At 41.2% G+C, this 27,907-nt stretch overlaps 2 protein-coding genes across 6 annotated transcripts in view; one reads left to right on the top strand and one right to left on the bottom strand.

Annotated features, from left to right (window-relative positions):
• Rpgrip1l (RPGRIP1 like) overlaps window positions 1–4,739 on the bottom strand; it is a 97,245-nt gene extending 92,506 nt beyond the window's left edge. Inside the window, exons 1-2 of one of the 4 annotated variants that reach the window (XM_059264548.1) lie at window positions 4,526–4,739; window positions 1,692–1,783 (exon numbers count right to left, since the gene is read on the bottom strand). In XM_059264548.1, coding sequence (XP_059120531.1) covers window positions 1,692–1,776 — 85 coding nt within the window. In that variant the 5' untranslated portion in view covers window positions 1,777–1,783; window positions 4,526–4,739. Of the gene's footprint in view, window positions 1–1,691; window positions 1,784–2,243; window positions 2,624–4,525 lie in introns of those variants that run through there. The other 3 variants (XM_059264549.1, XM_059264547.1, XM_059264551.1) reach the window with 3 other exon arrangements.
• The window catches only part of Fto (FTO alpha-ketoglutarate dependent dioxygenase), a 362,821-nt gene continuing 339,465 nt past the window's right edge, over window positions 4,552–27,907 (top strand). Inside the window, exon 1 of one of the 2 annotated variants that reach the window (XM_059264553.1) lies at window positions 4,552–4,943. In XM_059264553.1, coding sequence (XP_059120536.1) covers window positions 4,899–4,943 — 45 coding nt within the window. In that variant the 5' untranslated portion in view covers window positions 4,552–4,898. The remainder of the gene's footprint in view (window positions 4,944–27,907) is intronic. The other variant, XM_059264552.1, reaches the window with a different exon arrangement.

The raw sequence follows: 27,907 nt of genomic DNA on the forward strand, positions 1-27,907 counted from the left end.
ATGGTATTAGGGATCTGAGCAACAACTTTATTCACTGGCATGGACTTAATCACTTTCTCAAAATATAGGAAGGAACTGATTCAAAAGATTTCTAATTCTTATTGAGTGCTGTAAAGCCTCATAGTTGGAGAAGCCAGGCTACCCGGTCTGGGAACACAGCTCAATGGTACAGCACATGCTGAGCATGTGCAAGGTCTAATCACTAACATGGCAGCAATAAGAAGCCCTTGTATCTGCAAATATATATTTTACAGAGGTAAAAACTGGAACAATTCAGTGAATATAATAATATAATATGATAATATGATTAGGACATTTTTTTTTTCTGAGTTAGGGAGCTAAGATATAGAAAAATAAACTATAAAATAAACAAACACAAATCCTCTAAAATAAAAAAAAACCCTGTCATTTGAAAGCTTCACAGATCATTTCTCTACAAGCTATTTAATATATTGAAAATTAACTTTTGGATCTGACATAGTGGCACATGCTTTTAAATCCAACATTCAGGAGGCAGAGTCAGGTGATTTCTGTGAGTTCGAGGCTAGCCTGGTCTACATACTAAGTTCCAGGCCAACTAAGGCTACATAGTAAGACACTATCTCAAAAACAAAACACAAAACAACAGACCTATCTCTCTCTCTCTCTCTCTCTCTCTCTCTCTCTCTCTATATATATATATATATATATATATATATATATATATATTTTAGTATATAGATATATTTAATTTTCAATCATATATTAAAGACTGAGAGTGGCTATTGATGATAAGGATTGGACTTAAAACAGTACCAAAACCCAATGGTACTTACACTGTATCAAAACCCAATAGTTTTAAACACTTCAATTTTATTTGTATTGGAATACCTGATACTAGTTTCATGATCTAAAGCAAAGCCTAAACATTGTTCCTTTTAATTATATTTGTGGTCAATTTGTTCTCAAAGATCAGCACACTGACTACCTTCCTAAGGTAGCTGAACCTGGCCACTGACACTGTTATGATTAAACAGTGTATGGAGAGTCCTTAGGACACATTTTGAACCTCCAGCCTCCTACAAGCAGAGTGAGTGGCACACGGGTTTGACAGGCATTGTCCGCAAACATGAACCTGGCTTTCCAGTCCATGCTGTGCTGTAAAGCAGAGCTGTGCTTTCTCAGTCCAAAGTACTCCTCAGCTCTACGGGAACAACTAAACGATAAAAGGATAAAGAAAGCCTTTAATGTGTATTAATGTGATTGAAAACTCACTATCACTTGCATAAACAGGCCATTTTGAGATACTCTACTTGAAAGGCAAAAATTTTAAAATATGGTATTTCCTCTCATATAAAATTTAAACATAAAAAAGTGTTTTAATGGTGAATGTGATTTAAACCAGGCAATTCAGTTTGGAGGCCTGATACTCTATGCAGTTTCTACTGATGTGTGGAATTTTAAAAAGATGATTTATAACAACTCTTTATCAGAACAGAGGGGGATCTTGCATTTGCTATGAGCTGTTGATAATTGATGCACGCAGTAAAATACCATATGTGTTTTAAACTCTCCATCTTGTTTAGTCCAATCAAGAGCTATATAGTTACTTAAATGGCTGGGTTTGTATGACTATCAGAAATACTTTAAATTAAAAGTACAGAAATTACTGATCAAAGTTCATAACTGTAATGCATAACAGGTGGCCGTACCTTGTAACCCTCCAACTCCAAAGAGGTTTAGACCTGTATCTTTCACCGGCAGGTCTCCTGCCGTCTCATCACTTGGTCCAGACATGGTCTATCTGTGGAGAAAGGAAAATTCAAACAAACTCTAAGTTATTGCATCAACTGTGCAATGGAATGAGCCAAATAAAGTGACTAGGAAACTAGAACTTTAATGGACATGTTATTGCCCACATGTGCTGCTTGAGCAAGATGAAAGCTCCCATTCTAGAAGGCACACTGCATCCAATCATGAAGACCGTCTCTTGCAGCAGAGTATTTCCTACAGTTTTCTTAGGAAATGAGGCAAGGTTAGCATTCTTCCTTTTCTTATCCATCTATCTGAAACAAAAGCAAACCCTTCCAAAGTTAAGAAATACTTCCTATCGCTTCTCCTTTCCTCAAAGACAGCATGAATTTTGGGAAAACCAACTAACCAAAAAACCAACTCAGGTCATGAGCTCGAGGCAAACAGTCTGTTCTATCATCTAATAGTTGGTCATTATATTTACCTAACTTAAATAATAGAACAAATTATACCCATCTCATAGTTATTCTAAAAGCAAGCGAGATTACAAACTCAAGGCATTAGCAAATGTGCCGGGGATGTCAAGGGTCTAGGAATGCCGACTCTCTGCACGGTGTACAAATGAATGACCCCTTACAAGCTCTGTGAAAGGGGCTCCCCGTGTTTATGATGTGTTTTCACTTCTGTTGTCCCCTCCTTTGTTACTTCATCAGGTTCCAGGGATGAGTTACCACAATCTACTGGCTGGTCTTGCTTGCTCCAGAACTTTTAGTTTTTCTTTTTTTTCTTTACAGAGACACACCACAGTAACTTAGTTTTGTATGTGGATATGAATATACAGTGTATAGTAAACAAACAAACAAATAAATAAGTAAGCACATTTTCTATTTCCATTTTGGCCATCCTAGAAAGTTAGATGTAAACTGTTAGTGAAGAGCCCTTGGAATGAAGAGACTTCCAAGTTCTAGAAAGCAGAGAGCTTACTCATCTTGTTCACTTCTGTCTCAGAAGCTGGCACAGAGTGTGGCACACTCAGTGAGCAGCATTCACCAAACAGTCATGTGAATGGGTGAAGGGAGCTCTTGGATTTCAGTGTCTGAAAACAGACTCAGCTTACGATGATTTTGTGTAGATGTGCATGAAGAGTATGTCCTAGAGGGAGGGTCCAGAACTTTGATAGAACTCGAAGTAGGCTGAGAACCACAGGACAAGGGGCATATGGCTCAGAGGATGACTACAGAAGAGGATACTAACACATACTGAGTGTTCACTGTGCTTACAGTATGCACACGCAATGGCTACTCAAATGGTTCCTGCTACACAAACGTGCTCAACTGCTCAAAGTCATCCACCCAGGAATTAGTTGTTTGGTGATATTTTTGGTTATCACAACCGAGAAAGTGTTACTGGCATGTAGTGGGTGGATGCCAGCAATGGTGTATGGGATTGATGTATAATGATGAGTTTTCAGGCCCAGAACGTGAATAGTGGAGAGGCTAAGAAACCTTCCACCATGCTGCATGGCCTTCCCAATCCCACGCAAATTCACCCCGCTGCTCTCTACCCTCCACTTACACTGTTCTCCATTTTGCCCAAGTCCAGCGCTTTCATCTTGCACCAAAGGCTCTTGCATTACGTGTCTCATATGTCAGAGCTCAGCTCAACTGTCACTTAAAATTTCCCTCACTATTCTCTGTCAGTTTCCTTCTCAGTTTCTCGATTTTCTTTTTCAAAGGAAACCTCTGTCGTCCAGGTGGACCTCAAATTCACCAAGAACACTAAGCACACTGGCCTCCAATTCTCTATTCTTTTCTTTTTTAAAGACAGGGTCTTTCTATGGAAACTTGGCTTGCCTGGAACTCAGAGGTCCACCTGCCTCTGCTTTCTGAGTGCTGGGATTGAAGTTGAGTGCCACCATGTCCTGTGCAAACTCTGGATTTTTCCTGAGTGTTCCATCACACTGGGCTGTGGCTTATTTCTTACAGCAATAGCCTCTGTTATTATTCAGAGTTGTTCAGTCAAATTCATTGTCTTAGAATTCATTTTTAATTTAGCTTATTATATTTTCACACCCATATCATTGTTTTTTTGCTTTGTATCTGCCCCTGAACACTCCCCCATCTCTCTAGCTTTCTCTCACTGGTTCCTTTCCTCCCCCAAATAGTCTCCCTATCTGATGTCACATGGCGGGCAACAATGTTCACATTTACTGAATGAATGCCAGGCACTGAATTTAAACAATGTCTTTGTCTATAATGGCTTTAACAGACTATGGGATTAGTCAGATGAGATACTGTAATAAAATAGGCCACTAGGAACTGACCGTGATGGTGGGAACTTGAGGCAATACTTATTACTGAATTTGAGGCCAGCATGGGCTAACAAGCTAGTTCAAGGCCAGCCTGGGGTACACAGGGAGACCCTACTTTTAAAAACCGACTACCACCACCACCACCACTACCACACAACAATAACAACAGAGACAAGTCCCTTGGGAGGCTTAGGTTCTAAATCCAATGCAAATCCTGGGAAATGGAGCGAACTGTGACTGTGACCTTCGAAATGCAGGATTTAGACAAGGTTGCCAATTCTTATCAGCTAGGTTTCTGGTTTGGGAGGCGGTCAGGGCGGACTGTGATGCAGGCCTGTATGTGGAGGTGTGTCGGGATGGACTGCTTTGCACGCAAGAATCCCCGGCCTTCCCCAGGCCTCGGAGAGAACCCCAGGCCCTCAGCTGTGAGGCAGAGGGAGGGCTGGCCAACCTGCATCTGCCCCCACCTCACAGGGTACTCACCTCCGCGTTCGCTCTCAGCTAGCTACCGTTGCTATAGCGCCCAGGGCGCGGGCTGCCGCAAGCCCAGAGGAGCACGGGAAAACATGGTGGTTCCCGTTACCACTGGGAAATGTAGTTCTCCGTGGGCTCCCGGCCGTCGGCGGGTTGTATAGCGGACTAAGCTAGCCCAGCTGGCTGACTTGAGAAATTCGGCTCTGAAGCCCAAGGAGTTCTCGGGAGTCTCGCGGAGCATCCTGGGAAAGGTAGTTCTCGCGGCTCTTAGAGAGAATGGAGTCAGGCGGGAAAGAGCGGCTGAGAGAACTACATACAGGAGGCGGGGTCCAGGGCGAGGGTGGACGCGGCCCACGGTGGCGAAGAAGGCTTTAGTGGCAGCATGAAGCGCGCCCAGACCGCGGAGGAACGAGAGCGTGAAGCTAAGGTATGTGGGGCTCGGGGCATCTGCAACTCTGCGTTAGTCCGGGGCTAGAGGCAGGGAAGCCACAGACCAGCTGGGATGGTGAGCGGATGCTCGGCGTTAAGCCAAGGGATGACAGGGCCTTGTTTGCAAGAGACCTGCAGACGTGGTGTGTGTGCGCGCGCGCACGTCTGTGCTGTAGATTCATATTGCTCTGGATGCAGATCTAGTATAGTTATACTTGGTCAGAAATGAAAGGCTGGACATCAATGTCCGTTCCCTGCTTCTGTACCTATTCCTTGGTTTTATTTGTAGCCATTCTAGTGCCTCAGTTTACCAGATGGCTATGATCATACCATCTATGCTTTCTCAGCCCGTTGTGGACTCCAAGGCCTGAGAGCAGCTGAGATAAAGTATCTATTCGGTGTCACTTATTTATTTGGAACATTGTCTCAGTGGCCAGGTGACATAGTCTGCGTGGTCCGAACAGGGAATATGCTTAATATGATTTACCTAGCTTCTGTGGCTAGTACATTCCTAGTCTTTGTCTTTGCTGTTCAGCTTCTGACAGGACAATTCCATGGGATGACAGTATTAACAGCAATAGTGACTTACTTATTTACGGCAATTATCGTATCAGATATCTACATTAAGTACATGATATATCATTTCATATTGCGTCCTATGGCAAGACAGGTATTACATAGGTAGAGTATAAACAGTTTGTTTTACAGATGAGGATTGGAAGCTCAATGTTTTCCTTTTCCCCATTCCCAAAGTTGTGACCTATTGATTTGTCCTAATGCATCAGCATTCAGTCCACTCTTACATTTCTATTCCCTTGGACGAATCTACCAAGGTCTCTTAAGTGGCTTGCCACAGCAGTCTCCTTATTGGGCTATATTCACTCTATCTTAAATCTTTATCCTCCTTCTTTTCCAATCATATGACTCTTCCCACACTCTAGAGATTGATTTTTCCCCCCAAATTTAAATATAGTCATGACCCATCAACAACCACCTGTTTTAAAGTCTCAAGGGCCTCTGCTGCTTAGGATAAATACAAACCTTCCTACAGCCTGAAAGGTCCTGCGTGGTTCTACAGCCTCAGTGGACACAACAGACTGCCTGTCAGTCACTTTGGCCTTCTCAAAAGTCCCTCTTGTCTGTAGTTCATTTGGTCAAAGGCCGCTGGACACGCAACTTGGTGTTAGTCTATAGAAGGTAAATATCAGCAGTGAGGATCAGTGGGGAATAAAACAGGTACAGTTCTTGCTGTCATAGAATTTTGTCCTGCAAGAGAGTCTGTCTAAAGGTAGTAAACCTAAGGATTTAAAATTTTGAATATGCTGTGGAATGGCCTGAAGTATGTATTTTACAGATGTAGAAACAGAGTCTGGTAGAAGTTGTCCCTTGCTCAGAACCATTTGTTTTTGGGGTGGGATTAGGGATCAGAGTCAGGCCCCATGGCTATAATCTCCTAGCTCTGTTTTCCTTTCTGTTTGTGAAACATGTTGACTTGAAGAGCAAGTTGCTGTCCTGTTTGCTGCTTGAACATTTCTTTGATTTTCTTAAGAAATGAATTTGCTCCTTGAAATACTGGCTGAAACGAAGCACAGATAGCTGTTTCAAATCTTAAATAGACAGTGCCCAAGTAATCAGGAATGATTGTTTCTCATCCTGTTCATTGAATTGAGGTTTGATTTATATGCATATCTTGTAATTTTTCTGTATAGTTTGATGAGTGTCAACAGTACATACATGCAAAATGTTCCAGTTGCATAGAGAACATCATGATGCCTTTTAAAAATTTGTTTCTGTACAGCCAATTTTATTTCCTTTGGTTTTACCCCTAGGCAATCACTGTGATCAATCACAATTGTTGAATCTATACTTTCTATAGTTTCTTATATAAGTGGAAACATACACTATGGATCCTGGTGTCTGTTGTTTTTATTCATCATTATTTTTGAGAGCTATGCATGTCAGTGCACGTGTTATCAAGTTGTTCCTCTTCTATTGCTGAGTAATAGTGCCTTTTGTGTGATGTTTATTTTGTTTATTCACTCACCTGTTGCTGGGTTGTTACAGGTTTGAGACTTTAAGGAAAAAAGCTGTGAACAATCATATATCTCTGTTATTGTCTACACTGGGCAGTGCATTCATTTGCAGTTTCCTCAATGTTTTCACCTCTGTGTCTAGGCAACCACTAATTTTTTTTGTTCACTAGGACTCATGCATGTGTGCATGTGTGTCTGCGTGTGTGTGTGTGTGTGTGTGTGTGTGTGTGTGTGTGTGTGTGTGTGTGTGAGAAGACCAAAGCTCTACAATGAGTTTCTTCTTCAACTGCTCTCCACCTTACTTACTTTTGAGATAGGGTCTCTCTTTGAACCTGGAGCTCACTAACTGGGCTAGACTTGCTGGCCAGCAGCCCTGGGATCTTCCTGTCTTCCCCCTTCTTGTGCTGGGATTACAGGCATGTACTGAACCTGGCTTTTCACTTGGATGCTGGAGATCCAAACTCAGGTCCTTTTGCTTGTGTGGCAGGCATGTTACTGACTGAGCCGTCTCTAGCCCCAGAACGTTCTCATGTGCCTAGATCAGATGATGTGTGACCTTTGTGTTTGGCTGCTTTCACCCAGCATGCATGTTCATACATGTTGAGGTTCACACATCTTGCAGCACTTCTCAGTACGTCTCATTACCCGGTAGATGGTATTCCTATATATGGACATACCACATTCTATTTATATACTGTTCTGGTCTGCTTTCTGTGGCTGTGATAAAATGCCATGACCAAAAGCAACTTGGGGAGGAGAGGGTTTATTTCATCTTACACTGTTTGTAACCATTCATCATTGAGGAAAGCCAAGGCAGGAACTCAAGGCAGGAACTGGAGTAGAGGCCATGGAGGAACACTGCTTACTGGCTTGTTCTTCATGGCTTGTGCAGCTTCCTTTCTGATTCTGTCCAGGACTATCTGCCCAGGGTGGCACCGCCCATATCAATCATTAATCCGTCCAGAAAATGTCCCACAGTTGGCAATTCCTCATTAGTTTCCCTCTTCCCTGGTGACTGTAGTTTGTGTCAAGGACATTTACTGTTTGGTGAACAATTTGATTCTACTCATCTTAGTTAGGGTGTTATTGCTGTGAAGAGACACCATGACCAAGGCAACTCTTATAAAGGAAAACATTTAATTGGGGCTGGCTTACAGTTCAGAGGTTTAGTCCATTATTATCATGGCAGGAAGCATGGTGGCATTCAGGCAGACATGATGCTGGAGAGGAGCTGAGAGTTCTACATCTTGATCCGAAGGTAGTAGAAGGAGACTGTGAGCCACACTGGGCTTAGCTTGAGCATATGAGACCTCCAAGCCAACCCCACAATGACACACTTCCTCCCACAGGGCCACACCTCCTAATAGTGCCAGTCCTATATGAGCCAAGCATTCAAACACATGAGTCTATGGGTGCCATTCCTATTCAAACCACCACACTACTTTTTGGCTGTCATGAAAAATGGTACTATGAACAGTTATACCCTAGTTTCTGTGTGGACAGGATTTTATTTGGCTCGTGGGTAGAGACCTAGGAGAACTGCTAGTCACATTATAAGACTATACTTAATATTTTTGCAAAACTGCCACACTGTTTGCCACACAGGCTGCTCTACCCTACATTTCTCACCAGAGAGTTTGAGGGTCAGAATTTCTTTAAGTCCTTGTCATTACTTGCTACTATTTGTCTTTTCGTTGTAGCCTTCACGGTGAGTAGGAGGTAGTATTTCATTATGGTCTTGATTCGTATTTCCCTGATGACAAATAATATTGTCATATCTTTTTATACACTTAATGAACATGTGTGTATGTTTTTTCTCTTGTGTACATACTTGTGAGCATTTGTGCGTGTGTGCATGCGTGCGTGGTAAGTGTGTATGGATGTGTTTGTGTGCATGTGTGGGCATATATGTGCTAATGCATGTGTATGAATGTATGTAGATAGAGACTCGTGTGGGGATTCATCTTCTATCCATTTCTACCATTTTATTGAGGCTAGGTCTCTTAGTTAAAGCCATAACTTGCAGCCTTAGCTAGTCTGGCTAGCCAGCTTCCTCTGGGGATCCCCTGTCCATGCCTTATTAGCTCTGGGACTACAGGCGGACCCCCCACTCCTACCTAGCATTTACCTGTCTTCTGAGAATATGAATTCCCTTTCTTAACCACTAAGCCATCTCCCCCACCCCATGTGCTCGAATTTTTTTACCCAGTTTTATTGTTGTTGTTGGCTTATTAAGTTTTATGAGTTCTTTATATTTTCTAAGTAAATTTATTGCCTCAGCTTCCTAATTAGTTAGGATTATAGTCCTGTGCCAGTGTGTTAAGCTTTTGAAATATTTCTCCTGAAGCCACAAAAGTTTCTTGTTTGCGCTTTAAATTGAATGCTGTCATCCGTAGTAATTACCTTTGATTTGCCTTTTCTCTTTGTAATAACTTAGATTATATTTTTTCCCTTGCAGCTGCTTGTACTGTAGACTTTATGTACTTTTCAAATCTGAAGGGAGAATAAGATTGGACTAAATATCTGGCTTTCCAGCAACACATTTGTTCACTTTGTGTTGATATATCTTTATCTATCTATCTATCTATCTATCTATCTATAATATCTCCATGCATTTAAAAAATGAACTTTTCTTACAGTGGCATGGTCCAGTAGTATTTGGTAGATATATTTGTCCCAAGTTAGACTATTTAGTTCTCTCAATTCTTTGCTATTAGAATAGGGATTTATACTTTCAGCCTGTTTCCCCAACCAGACAATGTGCCAAGATGGGCTGACTCTCTGGGCTGCTGTGAGGTTCCACTGTGTGTTTGCATGTGTATGGGAGCATGTATGGTACCTATATGCATGCATGTGAATGTGCATATATATGTGCTCCAGGGGCAAAGTAGGTGTGATCTTCATTGAATTTGGTATTCTCTTTGTTCAGATGGTTTGGTTTGTTATTTTAAGATAGTGTAAAACTCTTACAGAAGAGCTGGAAATACAGAACTTAGTACTAACTCTTCTAGGCCCATTGTCTCAATTTACAGGTTGCCATTTTGCTGTGTCAGCTTTTCTGCGGTTTCCCCCACCCCCATGTATACACCTGAACCATTACTATTATTTAGTATAGTTTTTGTGTGTGCAGGGGATTGAACACAGGGCTTTGTACATGCTAGGTAACCTCTAGCACTGAACTGCACCTGACACTATTTTCTTTTTAACAAACCTTAACAGTAAAGAGGAGATATCAGCCCTCCTTACCCCTAAATGATTCAGCATGCATTTCTTGAAGAACAGGAAATTTAGTCCATATAAACACAAACACCTTCAGTTGTCAGTTTCAGAGACATGAATGTGTATGCAGCTCTTACTTAACCCATACTTCCTAGTCCCACTTGTTATTGTTCTGAGAATATCTACTTGGGCATTTTTCCCTTGGTCCAGGTCCAATCCAGGAGTTTTCAGGATGGACATTTCCTTTCGTGGTCGTGTCTCTTTTCCTATATTCCGATCTCCTTTATTGTTGCTTTTTGGTGGTACTTGGAATGGAACTCAGAACCTTGATTATGCCAGACAGGTGCATTACTGCTGTGGTACACGCCCAGCCCCACTCTGTTCTGCTTTTTTATTTTTAAAAAAACATTTATTTGTTGTATGTATGTGTGTTTCTTCTATAAAATTTGAGTGTTATGGTTACAGTTGGAATTGAACTCGGGTCATTAGGCCTGATGGTGAGCACCTTTTCCTGCTGAGCCATTTGGCTTGCTCACCCTTTTTCCTTATTATCACTTAAACGAGTTTTTACTTCTCTCCATCTTTAAAGGAGTCAGAATTTATAGTGAGCACAGGTGTTCGTTCTGTGGAATGGTCATATGTTCTTCTTTTCTTTCATCTCTCGCTGTCTGTCTGTCTCTGTCTTCTTGAGACAGGGTCTTGCTGTGTAGCCCTGGCTGTCCTGGAACTCACTGTGTGTAGACGGAAGTTTCTCTGTCCCACCTAGCCCCTTGGTCCAGACGAGTCTCTCCTACCCGAGCTCTCCCAGCCGCTTAGAAAATAATCACTCAGAGGCTTATATTAATTACAAACTGTATGGCCTATGGCTCAGGCTTCTTGCTAGCTAGCTCTTTCATCTTAAATTAACCTATTTCTATTAATCTATGTATTCCCATGTGGTCGTGGTGATACCAGACTGCTGGCATCTTCTTGTTCCTTGGGTGGCGGGCTGGCATCTCCTCTGACTCTATTCTTCTTTGTCTCCATCTTCAGTTTGAATGTACTGCCTTAACCTTATTCTGCTTCACTAATGGCCAAACAGCTTTATTTATCAACCAATGAGAGCAACATATATTCACAGCATACAGAAAAATATCTCACACCACTTCTTCTTTTCTGTCTAATCAAAAATGAAAGTTTTAACTTTAACATAGTAAAATTTATATAACAAAGCATCTATCATATAGGATATATATCTATCCTATATTTGTGAGTCTAAAGTTTTATATCTAATTTACCTTTTATCATAACTAATGAAAACTATAATTATAACTATCTAATCTTCACCTTTATCAAAGACCCTAGAAGGATATAATATCACATAAATAAACAGGAAGTGCATTGTGAGGAACTTCCAAAACTCTAGAAATGACAAGACAGTCACCCAAAGTTTCTCTGCAACGTTGGGGCATCCATCTTCAGCCTAAAGGCCTAGTATCTCTGGCAGATTTTTCAGTGAAGCAGGAAATTTGAAGGACTGTCTCTCCTACTGGGAAAGTTCATCAGTTACTTTCCTCTGTGTCCTGCAGAATGTCTGGGAGTTTCTTCTGTGAAGCTGGAACCTGAAGGACCATCTCACCTTGTTTTGGCAAAGTTCAGTGGTCACGTTCTTATGGGTCCTGTATGTCCAGTTTATACAACATACTGTCAAGCAGTCCAGGCAAGAGCAGTTTCTTGCCAAAATGGCTAACTTTTGCCACAAAGAAAGTAAACTCCATATGGAGTGTCTTCAGTGCCCACCTTCCTCTTTGAAGTAAATTGGTGCTGCCAGGAGCAGATGTGTCTCACTGTCCAGAAAAGTCTTAAGTTCTTAAAACATTTTAAATGCCATATTCTGTAGGTCTTTGAAGTGTTTGAAGGTTACCTACCTAATTGAAATATATCTATGTATACTTAGAAAACTAACACGACTATAAGTTTAATTATCATAGATGACTATTAATCTGTATTTCTTAATTATACATTACAATTTTAAATGAGTTGCATAAACATATCTTAAACAAGAGTAGAAATATATATATAGTATAACAAAATTAACTTTGAATTTGTATCAATAAACTAAAATCCATAGCAATGTAAAACATTTCAAACAAGTCATTGCTCTTTAAAAGAAGATTCAATAATCTACCCTTTCATCCTATCATATCTATATCCCCTTTTCTTCTTTGGAAAGAGATTGCATTTATAACCAACCTCCTTTAAATAAAAATAAACATTTATAAACAATATTTTGGGAATTTGGGTGTAGCTTTTCATACTACTTCCTGTTGATTGGGGATACTGGCAATCTTATGGAGATCCTGAGAAATTTGAGATAATGGTCAAGTCCTGGGAAGACTGGCTATAACCTTTGTTGATAGATACCATCTGTTAAGGTTCAAGAGGTCTCACTTAATCAAATCTGATCCATCTTAACCTGGAACAAATCAGTTTTCCTAGTTAACAAATTCAGAAAAGAAAATTACTAAAAACGTGTAATGTGTATAAGTTTGAAAGACATCAAAAGATAGTTTTTGGTTTGTAATACAAGTTAGGATAGAAAGTGAATTATATAAAACACTTTGTATTCACCAAAATATAATAAATAATGGAGTATTTTCTCTGAATTTGTCAAATGTTTATGGACTGGACAGTGTTAATGTAATTCTTGACTGTATATATTGTATATAGTTATTGTACTTATTGTATATAGTTTTTCTTATATTAGTTATAACCTTTTATTATTTTAGACAAAAAGGGGGAAATGTGGTGATTTATTTGTAATCTAAGAAATAAAGCTTGCCTGAAGATCAGAGGACAGAGTTAGTCATAGAGGTCAGGCAGTGGTGGCATACATCTTTAATCCTAGCACTTGAGAGGCAGAGATCCATCTGGATCTCTGTGAGTTCAAAGCCACCCTGGACTACATGAGATTAATCCAGTTTAAAAGAGAAACTTTCTTCAACAACTGTGTAGATCAGTTTGGCCTTGAACTCTTAGAGATCCACTGTGTTTGCTGGGATTAAATGCATGCACCACTGCGCCCAGCATTGTATGTTCTTCTTTGCCTGATGTTTTATTGTGCTTGTTGTAGGTTATGAAGTTTGGGTGGATAAATTTTTTGGTGAGCAAAGGGAGATTATATGGCCTGCATGTTCATTATGGTCTGTAGGGCTGTTTTATTAGGAAAAAACAGAGTTAAAAACTAAGGAAAAAAGATTGCCTGTAAAGTGGAAACTAAAGAAAAAAGGTTGCCTAATAATGTTCATTATTGTCCAAATGTCAAATAAACAAACAAAAAATAAAACTGGATGAGGGGGAAAAATACATTTAAAAACGTGAAGTTAGCCTGGTGGCGATGGTGCACGCTTTTAATCCCAGCACTCGGGAGGAAGAGGCAGGCAGATCTCTGTGAGTTCGAGTCCAGCCTGGTCTACAGAGAGAGCTCCAGGACAGACACCAAAACTACACAGAGAAACCCTGTCTTGAAAAACAAAACAAACAAACCAAACAAACAAACAAAAAAAAAAGTGAAGTTAAAAATACTGCTAAAAGGGGGGCTGGAGAGATGGCTCAGCAGTTAAGAGCACTAGCTGCTCTTCCAGAGGTCCTGAGTTCAATTCCCAGCAACCACATAGTGACTCACAACCGTCCGTAATAAGATCTGGTGCCCTCTTCTGGCCTGTAGGCATACATGCAAGCAGAACACTGTATACATAATAAATAAATAAATCTTAAAGAAAAAAATACTGCTAAAAGTATAGTTAAAACAAGAAGGAATCACCATGGTGAAAAGAATTGTTCTAGTGGCTTCTTTGTGGTCCTTGGCTATTGAGGGATTTCAGCGATTTGCACAAAAGATGAGGGGATTTTATTACTGTCATAGTGAGCTCAGTATCAACTTGAAACAGGAGAAGAGGCAACCACAACTGAGGGACTGCCTCCATTGGATTGGCCTGTGGGCATGTCTGTGGGGCATTTTCTTGATTGCAAATTGATGTAGGAGGACCTAGGTCACTGTGGGCAGAGCCACCCCTGGCTAGGCGGTATCGGGAATACATTAGGGAAAGCAAGCCAGTAAGCAGTGTTCATTCAGGGCTTCTGTTTCAAACGCCCATCTTTAGTTCCTATGTTGGCATCCCTTGATGATGGACAATAACCTGTAAGCTGAAGTACCCCTGCTCTCAAGTTGCTTTTGTTGTGGTACTTTATCACAGCAGCAGAAAGCAAACAGTTATAAAGGATATTATGAAGGATGCAGCCATGCCACATGGATGAGATGCATAGGGCCAGGGGTCGGGGAAGAAGGATGCAGCCATGCCACATGGATGAGATGCATAGGGCCAGGGGTCGGGGAAGAAGGATGCAGCCATGCCACATGGATGAGATGTATAGGGCCAGGGGTCGGGGAAGAAGGATGCAGCCATGCCACATGGATGAGATGTATAGGGCCAGGTGTTGGGGAAGAAGGATGCAGCCATGCCACATGGATGAGATGTATAGGGCCAGGTGTTGGGGAAGAAGGATGCAGCCATGCCACATGGATGAGATGTATAGGGCAGGTGTTGGGGAAGAAGGATGCAGACATGCCATATGGATGAGATGTACAGGGCAGGTGTTGGGGAAGAGGTACAAAGCTTTTTTGCCCTCTCCAGCTGTGCTAGACTCCAGTGAAGACCATGTATTCAGTTATTGAGAAGATCCTGCAACAAGTTGTGATGCTTAATATTCGTTACAACTTGGTAGGACTTAGATTCACCAAGGAGATTGGACACACGTTGGTGTCTGTGAGGGCATTTGAAGAGATTAAAGGAGGGGTGGAGACCCACTCTGAATGCCATGACTGGGGTCCCAGCTAACAAGAAAAAAGCATATCTGATTTAATCACAGGTTTACTTGACACGAGAACCTTGAAAAGGAAGACCTAAAGTTTCAGGAAAAGCTGGAGATTTTTATGCTTAGCTTGGGTGAAGAACGGCTAGCTAGTCTGATAGACATAGGGCTGGATGAAATTGGATCTAAAGGAAAAGATGAATGGAAAGTCATGGGGTCCTGCCTGCTCTGTTCTTCTAGACTCCTGTGTATTTCCTCCTGCCAAGCATGGGACAGGACCCTCCTGAACTGAGGGGTTTCCATCTCATGTCAACCAGGCCAGTTACGGCCTTCTCTTAGAAAGGTTGGGAGGTTACAGTAATATTTTTAGGCTTTATGGTTTGTTTGAGAAAAGAGTTACGCTGACTCATCCCAGACAAGAGAGGAACCCTGGTTTTAACTTGTTTCTGTGCAGGAGGGCAGAAGGTCAGAGAAACCTTGGTTCCGAGGTTCCGAAGCCTTCCCATATCTCTTAGTTCAAAGTACTTAGCAAGGCCAAAATTCCTACTTCAGGATATTGTTTTCTGGGCCCCAAACTTGCTTCATGGCTGCCACACAGCAGTCATCTCATGAGGATACAAAAGGCACGAACTTCCGAGAGCCCACAGTTTAGGAGTGCATCTTTGGAACTAGGGATGAAGGCCTAGTGCAGATATTTCACAGTTTCAAGTTCTTAACACCTCCTCTGGAAGATTCTGCTGTACCCTCTTTTTTTTTCCCTTTCTCCCAAATCCCTCTTTTGCATACTGTCTTTCCAGAAGGATCACTTTCTTCATTGTTTTGTGTTTTGTTGCCTTCATTATTTGATTCTAGTTTCCAAATCACTTTAAATACCTTCCTGGACACTGAATGCGCAAAACCATTGAGTAACAACAATTATTGTTACTTTCTGTTATTTGAGGTCTGCTTTACATTGTAATGTGGATTTTCAAAATGAAATCCACTGTCTCCCCTCTCCCCAAAAGTGTTAGACACTTTGAACAACTATTAGCTTACCCGAAAGTAGCTTTGTGTGGAATCCATCTTTTTCTAGTGCTGCGTGTCTTCCATGTAGGAGAGAGACATCGGCTGTGTCTGTTGAGGGAAGATTGCATGGTGGGGAGTCTCCAGTGTGTGATATATGATGCACACGACCCTTGTTAATTCTAGCATCACATCCCCGGCGACTGAGTGCACTTGTTTTGTCAGAGTTTATTTAAAGGCTAAAAATATCTCAATCTGGCAAATGCTTGCCCAGAACCCCCATGTTCAAGAAGAACCGCCCAATACAGACAGTTCCTATCTGAAACTGCAGAGGCAGAACCAAGGCCAGAAAACTACCCACTGAACTCCCATCCTGACAGGCCCTTTTCCCTTCAAACCCTGCAGTCCCCGGGGACACAGTGCACGCTCGCCAGTTCCTCAAAGAGACTGTGGCCCTTGGTTGTTCTGATTGAAAGAACAGTTCTGTTTCTGGAGATGCCTGTCTCTACTCCTTTATTTCCATGTACCTCCATCAGTCCCGATCCAACATTAGCGATGTAAGTTTGGGCATTTAGAAGATACGGTTCAAGAAATCCGGGCCCACTTCTTTTTCTTTTTTCTTTTTTATATTTTGTCATTTCCCATATTATTCTCAGCATTTAACATTTTGCCAGACACATAGCAAATATCCCATAAATATTTATTAAATGAATTCTCAAGAGTGCTACTTGTATTGGTCATGAGGCTTTCTAATAGAGATGGAAGTAGAATTTGAAAGAAATAATGGAAAATGATTAGGTACTTAGGGATTTAAAATTAGTCACACACTAATGGTATAGCAATTAATTTTGAGAATCAAGAGTCATCCATTGAACATGTGCACTGGCAGCGGTCAACAGTCGTTTCTAGTGTTTTCTTTCAATTTTAAAATGCCAGTTTGCCTTGTATATTTAAGTTATTGTTAGGTTTTTTTTTTTTTTTTTGGATAGATTTTTTTTCTTTCTTCCTACCCTCCTCTCTTTTCCTCCTTTCCTTTCTTTGTTTTGAAATAGTGTCATACTGTGTAGTTCCGACTGACCTCAAATTTACTGTTTAGCCCAGACTGGCCTAGAACTTGTGTTAATTCTGCCTCAGTCTCCCAAGTGCTGCTATTAATGGGTACATGGGGTAGATTTCTTGATAGAGTTATTTTGGAAAATGTACCTTTCTGATTTCTAGACGACCTCATTGTGAGATGGCACTTCTGGAGCCTTAGGGAGGAAGTACTGTTTAGAACAGCTGAATTTGGAACTCTGCTAAGCTCCCTCATCTAATCGTGTGTTTCAGCCTAGGCTTGGGTTATTGTACAAATGTTCCTCACTGGTTGATTTCATGGCGTAAGGCAGGAGGAGTCAGAAGGGCTGCCACGCTGGGTCAGGACACGTTCAGGAGTTAAGATTTGCATTGATGGGGACATATTTCCAAACACATGTTCTTGGCATGTTTTGCAAGGCTAGTCTGGGTTTGAAAGGTAAGTCTTGAGTTGGAGCTGTAGGTTTCTTTGTAGAACATTTAAAAACATTGTGTTTCGAATGGCGTTACAAACCCTTAATGTGAGATCTGTCCTTGGAGCACATTCTTAAGCACATCACGCCATATCTTAAATGCGGTTATGCCAAGTACTGTGCAGCAGACCTTTGGCACTCCCTGTTCTCAGAAAGTCCCTTGTCTTCTTCCCCTGCTAGTCCCCACTAATCACCGTCTAGTCTCTGAGGCTACCCGTTTTTATACCCAAGGCCTGGCCTGTTGCTATGCTATGCCTTTGTTTGCTGTGTTGTTTTGGAACTGATCTGCTTGTAAAGAGACCATGCCTTCCGTTTTGTTGAAGAACTGCTCTGTGGATAAAGGGCAGTTGAGGTCTTAGTAGCTGGTGGAAATCAAGTAGGAACTCGTTTGAAGGACTTTATCAGGTTGCATCTGGTCCAAGGAGATGCATTGGTATCGAGTCAGTATGTTCATAACTGTTTGTGATCAGAAACGTCAGAGCTCTGATTTCTTCACCAGCCCCAAGTCTGCCCTATGGCACCATCACTTAGTGACTGGATCACTCAAGGGTGAGCCTCCAGGGCCCGTGTTTCTCCAGTAATAACATAAAATGGGCTGATGTTGCCACCTCGACTCACTGTGCTGAACTGTGTGTGATTAAAGTCCCAGGGCTGTGTTAATGAGGATTTTCTTTCCATGTGCAGCAGCAGGCTGTCAACTCACTGTTTTCTGAAAACAGAGATGGAAAATTCGGCTGATGCATTTTACCCCTGTCAGCACGAACATTCTGTTTTTTCATTTGCCTGAGGACAGGAGCTGAGCACCGGACCAACCAATGCAAACGTTCTAGTTTCCGAGGACACTAGCCTGTTGTCATGTCAGTCTTGCTGTTCAGGTAAATAGTGTGCCTTGTTTGTGGCCAAATCAGCAGTTAATATACTGCAAGCAGTTTTTGTTTTAGTCACATTATTGGCTGGTAGTACTATTAATGAGACAATAATTGAGAAATAGTAGTCATTGTTCTCATAAAACATGATCCTCCTGTGGCAGGCCCAGCCAGCCAGAGGAACACATGAGCAGACAGGAGGATTGGGTGAGGGCCACTGTTCCAGCTTTTAAATTCAGCAGACCCCTGCTGCTTAAATTGTCCCAGCTGTTAATGCTGGAGCCATTACAGTAATGGACTGAGCAAATGAAGGAGAGCGAAGACACGCACACTTTATTACCAGAGGGGCAATTTCTCCTCATCTGTAATAGCAGCGGTGCTTCATATTGATCAGACCATCAAGATACTAATCCTCTGTAAAATTACTTGTTATAACTGAAAATGTGTTAATCCCAATCAGCCTGTGTCCTGACTGTCTACTTACTATTGAATACAGACTATTAGATGGTTTATTTTTCATGATTTAAAGCCTTTGCCTTGAAAATGGCTGGTGCTGCCCTCGCAACACTGAGTGCTTAATCTAAGCTGTAGCCCTGGGTTGTCTTTTTGTTTTAAGTAGAACATCACCCACTTAATTAAGGAGTGAGTATCTGCCTTGCCATCTGAGTTATGCTGTGTTTTATGGGCCTCTGGATTTATTAAGCATCTTGTTTTACATTCAATCTGTGGTTTGTGCTGTAAATAAAAACAGAGCCATCTTGCACATATTAGAAATTTGCAGGTAGCAAATGTCAATAAGTACCAGGGGTGGAAGAGTCCTTGATTTATATTTCAGACACCAGGTTGTGCTCTGTGGATTGGACCCATAGACAGGATGCATCCCGGTGTCTTCTGTTTAGCAGATGTGACTTTTGCATTGTTGTCTGAGAAAGTTTACGGTTATTTCTGCATCCTTGGTTCAGGAGATTGCTTTTTAGACAATGAGGCATATTCACTACTGCACCTCCACATCCGTGATTGTCTATAGCTAGATAGAAATTATAATCTGTTAAGAACTGATTTCTGTCTTCCTTAATATTTAGAAACGCAGAAACTATCCATAAAATTTCCATTTTTACTATAATCTGTTTCCACATGCCTTATATGCATATTTGTTTCTAGATTCAGATAGTCTCTTGGTAACGTTATTTTTCTTTACTATGGTGTCCTTACTCAAAGCATTTATTTGTGTGGCATTTTCAGTAGACTACTTTCAGTGATAATTGATTAGTCCTCTTTGTGTTAGGGGCTGGAGAATCAAGAGCAAATGAAGTATAATCTTTGCCGTTGATGACCTCAATGCAGTAGAAGCTGTGTGTGTAAGCAGATAATGACTTCAGTGCATACAGTAACAACAGAACCCACCCTGAACGGAGTTCTGGGGAGTGAGCACACGCCACGGTGCAGCAAAGGCAGCCTGACAGGGTTGCTGCTGTGTCAAAAAGCAGAAAGCTGCTGTTTGTATGATCTTCCTAAACCTTGGTTGAGAGTGGCTTCTAGCTGTTTGGAATAATTTTCAGAGGAGACATGTTTATTGTGTTCTGGGGACAGTAAAAAGAAGGGTTTCCAAAAAATGTTTTGATCAGTGACCACATTTTTGGATATGCATAGCATTTCATTAGGAGACTACTTTAGCAGAATTGTACTTATTTTATGGCTTCTGCCCTGGCGTTTGCACTGTAAATCAGTCCTGCGTTTTAGAGGGTAGCTCACCTGGAGGGGCCGTGGCCTGTGGCGGTTCTGAGCAGATTCGCAGACTGGGGATCCAGGATGCTTTGTTGTGTCCGGTCACCGCTACCCCTTCCTTGATCTTCCTACTTCCCTCATTGTCTCTGAAATGGGCTGATAAGTGGTGAAGACCACGGGATTGGAAGTGTGTAAAGCATTAGGATAGTGAAGGGCTGCCACTACCTTAGGTGTGACTGTGATGGAATTAGTTTTCACATGTGAATTATGAAAGTTGGATTTGTACATGTTATAACCATACTGTGTGTGGTATAAGATGATGAAACATTCATTGCTTAAAACATTTTTTGTGATTGCAGTAATGTTTTAGAGAAACAGAAAAAAACGGTTTGTATAGTTTGTAGAGTAAGAATCCCCTGTAGTCCTCTAGAGATGACCACTGTTACTATTTTGTTTTGTTTGCATTATTATGGTACAGTACACATAGTATGATCACTTCATTTAAAATATATTTCTAATTTAAATTTTTATATATTTTAAAAACTCAGAATATATTTATGATCTTCACTTATGAAAACATATTTTAAACGAAAGTTGGAGTCATATGGAATATATTTTGTGCCTTGTTTTTCTCACCAGTATCCAGTATATTATGAATATTTTTCATATCATTACAGTGATGTTATTTCTTAATGTGCATTTTTTCCTGCTGTTATAGTTCATCCTTTAGTGAGCACTCTTACACATAAATCCCTGCACATCTGTGAATTTCCCCCAGGGCTCATGGAACGAAGGTGACCTGTGGGGGACAGTGTTTGTCCAGAGCTTTGGTTCAGGGAGTCCGTTTGCTGCCAGGGAGAGGATGCCAGTTTCTTATTTAAAAAAAACAATACGAGAAAATGCTTTTTGGTACATTTTTTCGAACTCTGGGAATTGTCATAAAGTGGAAATACCAGCCGGCCGGCTCCGGGGAGCAGCCGCAGCCGCAGCCGCAGGTTGAGAGCAGACTCATGTTTCCTTAGCCCTCGTCCTTGAAGGCCTTCCTCTCCTTGCCTCTTAGTGTCCAGACAGCTCTCGGAGCTTTGCTGCCTCCTGTAGCCTTAGCTCATTTGCCCGGTGCTTCTGTCTTCTCTCTCTGAGTTTTAGGAACTCATTTGTTAGTCATGGGGTTCCCTCTCAAGCGGGTAACTAGTTATCTCCTCTGCCTTACCCCTTTCCATGTTCCTTTGAGTCTCTAAATACTCGCCTGAGCCTTTTATTTGACGTTGCTTTGTCACTCTTGTGACTGCTGTAACTTTATGGTTCCTTTCAGTATCTGGAAGTATAAAGACACATACTTACTCTGTTTTCAAATTTTCTTTGGATCTTTTCTTGTATGTTTGGCAACTTTTTTTTTTCCCTGATAAACTAAAAAAAAGAAAATTATTTTTCAAGGTTCCCCATGTGTCCCTCAAATTCTTTGGCAGTTTAGGTGCTATTATATTAAATTTATAAATTAGTAAAGAACTGAGCTATTACAGATAAGTTTCCTCATTTAACAATGTTATCTGTCTAAATGTATTTCTATTTAATTTTATAATTAATTAATTAATTAATTTTAGAAAGTTCTGTAATTCTAGTTATTATATTATTGTCTTTTGGGTTTATTCTTGGTTATTTGCATTTTTGGTTAGTGTGATTTTTTTTTTTTTTACTTCTTAATATAAATGGGTTATTTTAAAGTTCTGTCTTTTGACTGATGTAGAAGATGGCCTTGACTCCAGGACAGACTGCATTCTTATTGTTGTAAAATTTTTATTGATTTTCTGGTTTCTAAAGTATATACTAGGTAGGTAATGTCTTTTGCGAATACACTTTTGTCTTCCTCCTTTTGATAATGTTTCCCCTCCTTCGTCCAGTTTTAGAACCCTCGGTGGTGGTGGCAGTGACACACAGTCATGCCACTAGGGGCTACAGTGTAGAGTTTCAGTGTGAAGTGTAAATAGCAGTTGGCAGGAGTCTTTGATTCTTTAATTTTTTTTTTTGAAGGATTGACATTTTGTTTTTATTGAAGTTTTTGGTATTTTTCACATGGTAATGTTTTCATTTTTATGGCTAGACTTAAGTTTTTAATAGAGCTTCTAGTTGTGGTGCTATAGATAAATCCTGCTTCGTCTCTTAACACTCTGCCGAATCCAACTTTATGATATTTCAATTAGGACAGTAAAATGGGTCTGTAGCGGTGATTAATTTAGAAGCTGAGGGTGGTCCCCCTGGGGTTTGTGTGAAAATCTGTGAGTGTGCCAGATTCGGCATGCACAGTGAGTCACAGCTCAGACCGTTGTTAGTGAACCCTCATATAACCCTTTTTGCTGGTGGCATAACTTAGCATCCAGTAGTATGACAGTACTGAGAAACGTTCATTTTTGGGCTTTGGTCATTTAACTTTTGATTCCATATTTTGCTAATATGAAATAAATGGCAATGCCTCCGTCCTCTGCCTTGGACCCATTTATAATGTATTACACTATTTGTTCTTAGAAGGTTAGATTAACTTCAACTTTTTATGTAATGTTGTGGAAGGTCCTTTCTGGATAATGTCTCTGTATCTTCTGTAGTTGTTGCCTATTTCAATTGTTTTCACCATGGTGCTGGTCAAATCCAGGGTCTCGTTCTCACCATGGTGCTGGTCAAATCCAGGATCTCGCCAGTGCCTTGCCACCTCTCTGGCCCTGTCTGTTTAGTCTTCGTCTTCGTGAACATGCTTTGGTTACTATTTATATTTTTCCAAAACAAAGGTTTTCAGATTTATTGACAGGAGGGGCTGGAGAAATGACTCAGCAGTTAAGAGCTCTGGCTTGTCTTCCAGAGGACCTGGGTTCAATTCCCAACACCCACATGGCAGCTCACAACTGTGTAACTTCAAATCCGATGGATTTGGCACCTTTTTCTGGCTTCCACGGGCACCAAGCATGCATGTGGTACACAAACATACATGCAGGCAAACATCACATGCATAAACATTTTTTTTGGTATGATATTGAACATATTCTCCTGTTTAGAATTGTGTGTTGTTTTATAATTTAAAAAGCCCATACTCTACTTTTTAATAGCTTTTACAATTAGAATATTCTGTATGTAAGTTTCTCTCTCTCTCTCTCTCTCTCTCTCTCTCTCTCTCTCTCTCTCTCTCTCTCTCTCTCTCCTCCCTCTTTCCTCCCTCCCTCCCTCCCTCCCTCCTTCCCTCCCTCCCTCCCTCCCTCCCTCTCTCTTTCCCTGGAGACAGGGTTTCTCTGTCTAACAGCCCTGGCTGTCCTGGAACTTGCTTTGCAGACCAGGCTGGCCTCGAACTCTCTGAGATCGGCCTGCCTCTGCCTCCCAAGTTCTAGGATTAAAGGCGTGCGCCACCACCGCCACCCAGCAAGTCATCTCCTTTAAAATGGCTTGCATGACTGGAGAGATAGCTAGAGGGTTTACAGCACTTGCTGCTTTCCTGGAGGACCTAGGTTCAATTCCTAGCACCCACATAGTAGCTCATAACCATCTATAACTCCAGTCTCAGGGATCTGATGTTGCCTTATGGCATCTGCAGGCTGTGCATATACAAGATGCATAGACTTACACATAGGCAAAACACCCATACACATAAAATAAAAAATTGAAAAAAAAAAAAAAGGATTTAAAGTTGAGGACTTTCAGTATTTTTGTCTTATCTGCCATTCTGTTCTGCAGTCATGCAGGAATTACCGAGTCCTAAAGAGCAGAAACTATTAAAACATCTCATGTCCTTTGAAATATCTTGCACACTTCCTTGACTGAGATGTACCTAAAACCCCCTTTTCAGATGCCTGTTGCTGAGTGATCCTAGGAGACCCATCTCAACCCATACTGCTTCCAGTTTACTAGGGGTGACTGAGACAGACGGCATCAGCATAGGTTGGTGCATGGCTGGGGACAGCCATAGGACACAGACCTTATCGGCAATCTCATATCCTCTGCAGACAGCTGGAGACATCATATGGTTAAAAATTGTGCAGTAGATAATTGGTTTTCCTGTTTGGAATCATTAGACAACAATTTTATGTTTTTCTTTTCTTTGGAGGACAGGATTCCTTCTATTTAGTTGTAACTATATTACATGGGCATTTCTTTTGCACTGACTCTTATTTATATTTTTAATTTATTTAGCTGTTGCTGTGGAGGAATGGTAATTATCTAGTGTCCTTTACTACTTGAGTTTTCCCATGGCTTTGGGAAATTGAGTGTCCTCTAAGTTCATTTTAGATAAATAGGTTGTTTAAAAATTGCTAAACAACTCCCAAAGGTAGTATTTCTGCAGTGCAAAAAAATATTTAACATTCTCCTTTCGAATATTGTTTATAGGAGGATTTTGTTATCCACTGATGTTTTAGCATTGTGACTTTGGGTGGTGTGTGTGTGTGTGTGTGTGTGTGTGTGTGTGTGTGTGTGTGCGCGCACAGCACAGTATTCTCTTTCTCCAATAAACCATTCACTACAGTAGGAAAAGTAGGATCAGTGTTATGGTTGGGATATGAAGTGTCCACCTAAAGGATAATGTATAGGGGCCTTGGTCCTAGCTGGCAGTGCTACTTTGGAATGTTCTAGAAACTTCAGGAGGAAATGTGCCACTGAGGGTGTGTTCTTAGGGACTGTATTTTACCTAGGGCCTCTGTCTTTTTCTTTTTGCTTTTTATCTGTGAGTAGCTTCTGCCACACACTCCTACCTCACCAGGGTTCCAGTACTCATGGGGCCAAGGACTGTCTACTGAGGCCTCCAACACTGTGGTCCAGAATAAATAGTTCTTCCCTTTGGTTGTTCAAGCTAAGCTAACTTAGTAGCTTTAATCTTTTGAAAGCAGTGATAGTTACTCTTTAGACTGCTTTTAAAAGATGTCACACAACTCATGGTGAATTCTCCTAGGTTGTTTTTAAGCTGGGAGTTTAGAGTTTTATTTACCAAGAGAGTTTCATCTGAGAAATCAAAGTGAACTTGGTGATATTGTGTTAGATCCATGAATCCTTGAGGACTTTTCTTAAATGTCTTCTTGCTCATGGAGTTTTTCAGCGTTTTCCTCCCTCCCTCCCTCCCTCCCTCTGTCTCTCTCTCTCTCTCTCTCTCTCTCTCTCTCTCTCTCTCTCTCTCTCTCTCTTCCTTTTGTATATATCCTGCCAGCAGTAGTAAGTGTGTTTTGTGCACTTCCTATCTATGGTAGATACCCTATATCTTGCCATTTAGCCAAATTATTTCTTATGTCTAGGGTGTGTGTGTGTGTGTGTGTGTGTGTGTATGTGTGTGTGTGTGTGTACAAGGATGCATGCATACATGTGCATGTAGGATAGAGATTGACATTGAGCATTTTCCTTAATTGATCTTTACTTTGATTGATTTTTTTTGAGGCAGGGTGTCACATGGAACCGAAAGTGCACCGTTTTATCAGACTGAAAGATCAGCAGACCTTAGGCATCCTCTGGCGTCTGCCCCCAGAACTGGGATTGCAGATAGGCAGTACTGTACTCAGCTTTTTATGTGGGTGCTGGGATCTGAACTCAGATCCTTGTGTTTGGGTGCCAGCACGTGGCTGACTGAGCCGTCTCCCCAGCCCTATACCTATCAGATTTTTAGATGCAATTGCCTTTTCCATAGGGAGACAATGAGATTTCTGGCCATGTTACAAATGTGTGTATGTGTCTAGAATTGTGCTAAAATGATTGGCTTTCAACAGTTTTCTTTCAAATAGAAGCATATATAGGTTAGAAGTTGAGGTGTTTTTTTTTTTTTTTTTTTTTTTAAGGGGACTTTACTTCAAAGAACATTTTTGTAACTGTAGTTCCCAATGTGTTTTCCATCAACAATAAGGACTACTTGATTAGAAAAATGTTTTGTATATAGTCATATAAGAGACCAGTAGATCTCAGGAAAGCACTTCTAAGCTACAGGGAAGCCTTAGATTTTGGAGGCCCTTTATTTATCAATGCTTTCTAAGAGTTATATCTGGACTACCGAGTGTCCCGATTCGTTTGCCATTTCATCTGCGGCTCTTCTTCCTATTTTTATTTAAGACTATAAAGTTACTTTAGTGTAACTGCTGCTGTCACCTTTGCCCTTAGCTAATCAAATAGTTTACCTTGAGGGAAGCATTTATCTCCCACTTTCATTATTATTATTTTTGTAGCTGTAAAGATATATATTTTATGTCTGCAGAAGGCTGTAACAGTGAAACGAGGTATTGATCTGCTGTATTTAGCAATTTCTTTCCACCTTGCCATCAATAGCATGTCAGCATCTGTCTGTACTGGGGTTGACCTCACAAATAGCTCTTTATGCTCCCATTGGATTCAAATGATATAGTATGCTGAAAACGAAATCAATGAATGATTATCAAGTTTTTAGTATTATTTCATGACCCGGAGGCAACTGGTACTCCATGCACCGAACAGTTCCACGTACAGTGAATATGGTAAAATGAGAATGTCTGGCTTTGTTCAGATGAAAGGGAGGAAAGAGGGTGCCTGCGTGGCCTCGCTCACGCTTCTGACCAATCGTCTCAAAGCACTTAGCCACTTCTGTGGAGCATCCTATCTTCTGACTCTATCATGGACAAGAGTGGCACCCCCCTTAGCTTTCCTCTCCATCCCAACAAGAAGAATGCAGACATGTTTCTGGAGTTATTAAACTGTAGTATAAAGGCTTTTACTTTGGTTTACAAAGGAAAGATAAAAAGAAGTCCCTAAACAATGATACCACTGTGTCACCATGTTACTGAGGACCTAATGAAAAGTCGCACTGGAAGAGGATGGAGAACAACTGTTCTGGTGGCACTCTTGAATCCTCACAGCTCCGGAAACAAATGTCGGGGTGTGGGACTGAGGCCACATTTTCTTCCTCATCTCATTGCGAGAGTTCCTGCATTCTTCCCCTTCTCTGGAGCACAGAAGTGGCTGGAGTCACCAATTTGCCTACTTCTGAATGTTGCTGAGTCCACTGACTTTTCTTATTTTAGTCTTAGTGAATCAGATATTCAGATAAAAAGAACTTCATAGGTAGTCAAATTGACATTGGGATGTGGAAAGGTGGGGAGGAAGGATGGAGGCTGAGTGGAAAGTGAACCTAGCAGCAGCTGTCTGGGGTCATTGGAGGGCGTGAATCAAATGTCTCAGCAATGACATTCTGATTCATTCCATTATCTCAGGCGAATACTTGATACTGAAGATGGAGGAAGCCACATGCTGATTCATTCCCCAGACGTCTTTTGACTATCTCCTTTGTCATTGGTTAGAGAGACCAGATGTCAAGACTAGTCCTTCCTCCTGAATGTCAAGAACAGCTGTTATGCTCGGTTTTGTCAAAGCCTGCACCGTGGGCTGGCTTTGCTTTTCCCGGTTACGTCCCTCCTCCCAGTGGGATCTTTGGTATGGGAAACACAGGCCGGATTTTGTGACCATGGTTCAGGTCTGGTCAGATCCTCCTTTGCATGTCATTCACGACAGGATGGATGGGGACCCCTTTTTGTGACAGAGCTGGAAGGCCAAGTGGGGAATTTCTCCTGGCTTTGGGGTCTGGGGCTGGAAATGGTTCAGTTCTGCACCTGCTGTTCCAGACCTTCCTGACAGTGTCAGAGTTTGAACATCGAGTTTATCCATGTATAGTTTTCCTTAGGATTGCTCAGGAATCTTCTCTCTCTTAAATTACTGGCCTATTTTTGTTGCTTATTAAGTGTCTTA

The sequence above is a fragment of the Peromyscus eremicus genome, chromosome 5, assembly GCF_949786415.1.
Source record: "Peromyscus eremicus chromosome 5, PerEre_H2_v1, whole genome shotgun sequence".
Classification (NCBI taxonomy): Eukaryota; Metazoa; Chordata; class Mammalia; order Rodentia; family Cricetidae; genus Peromyscus; species Peromyscus eremicus.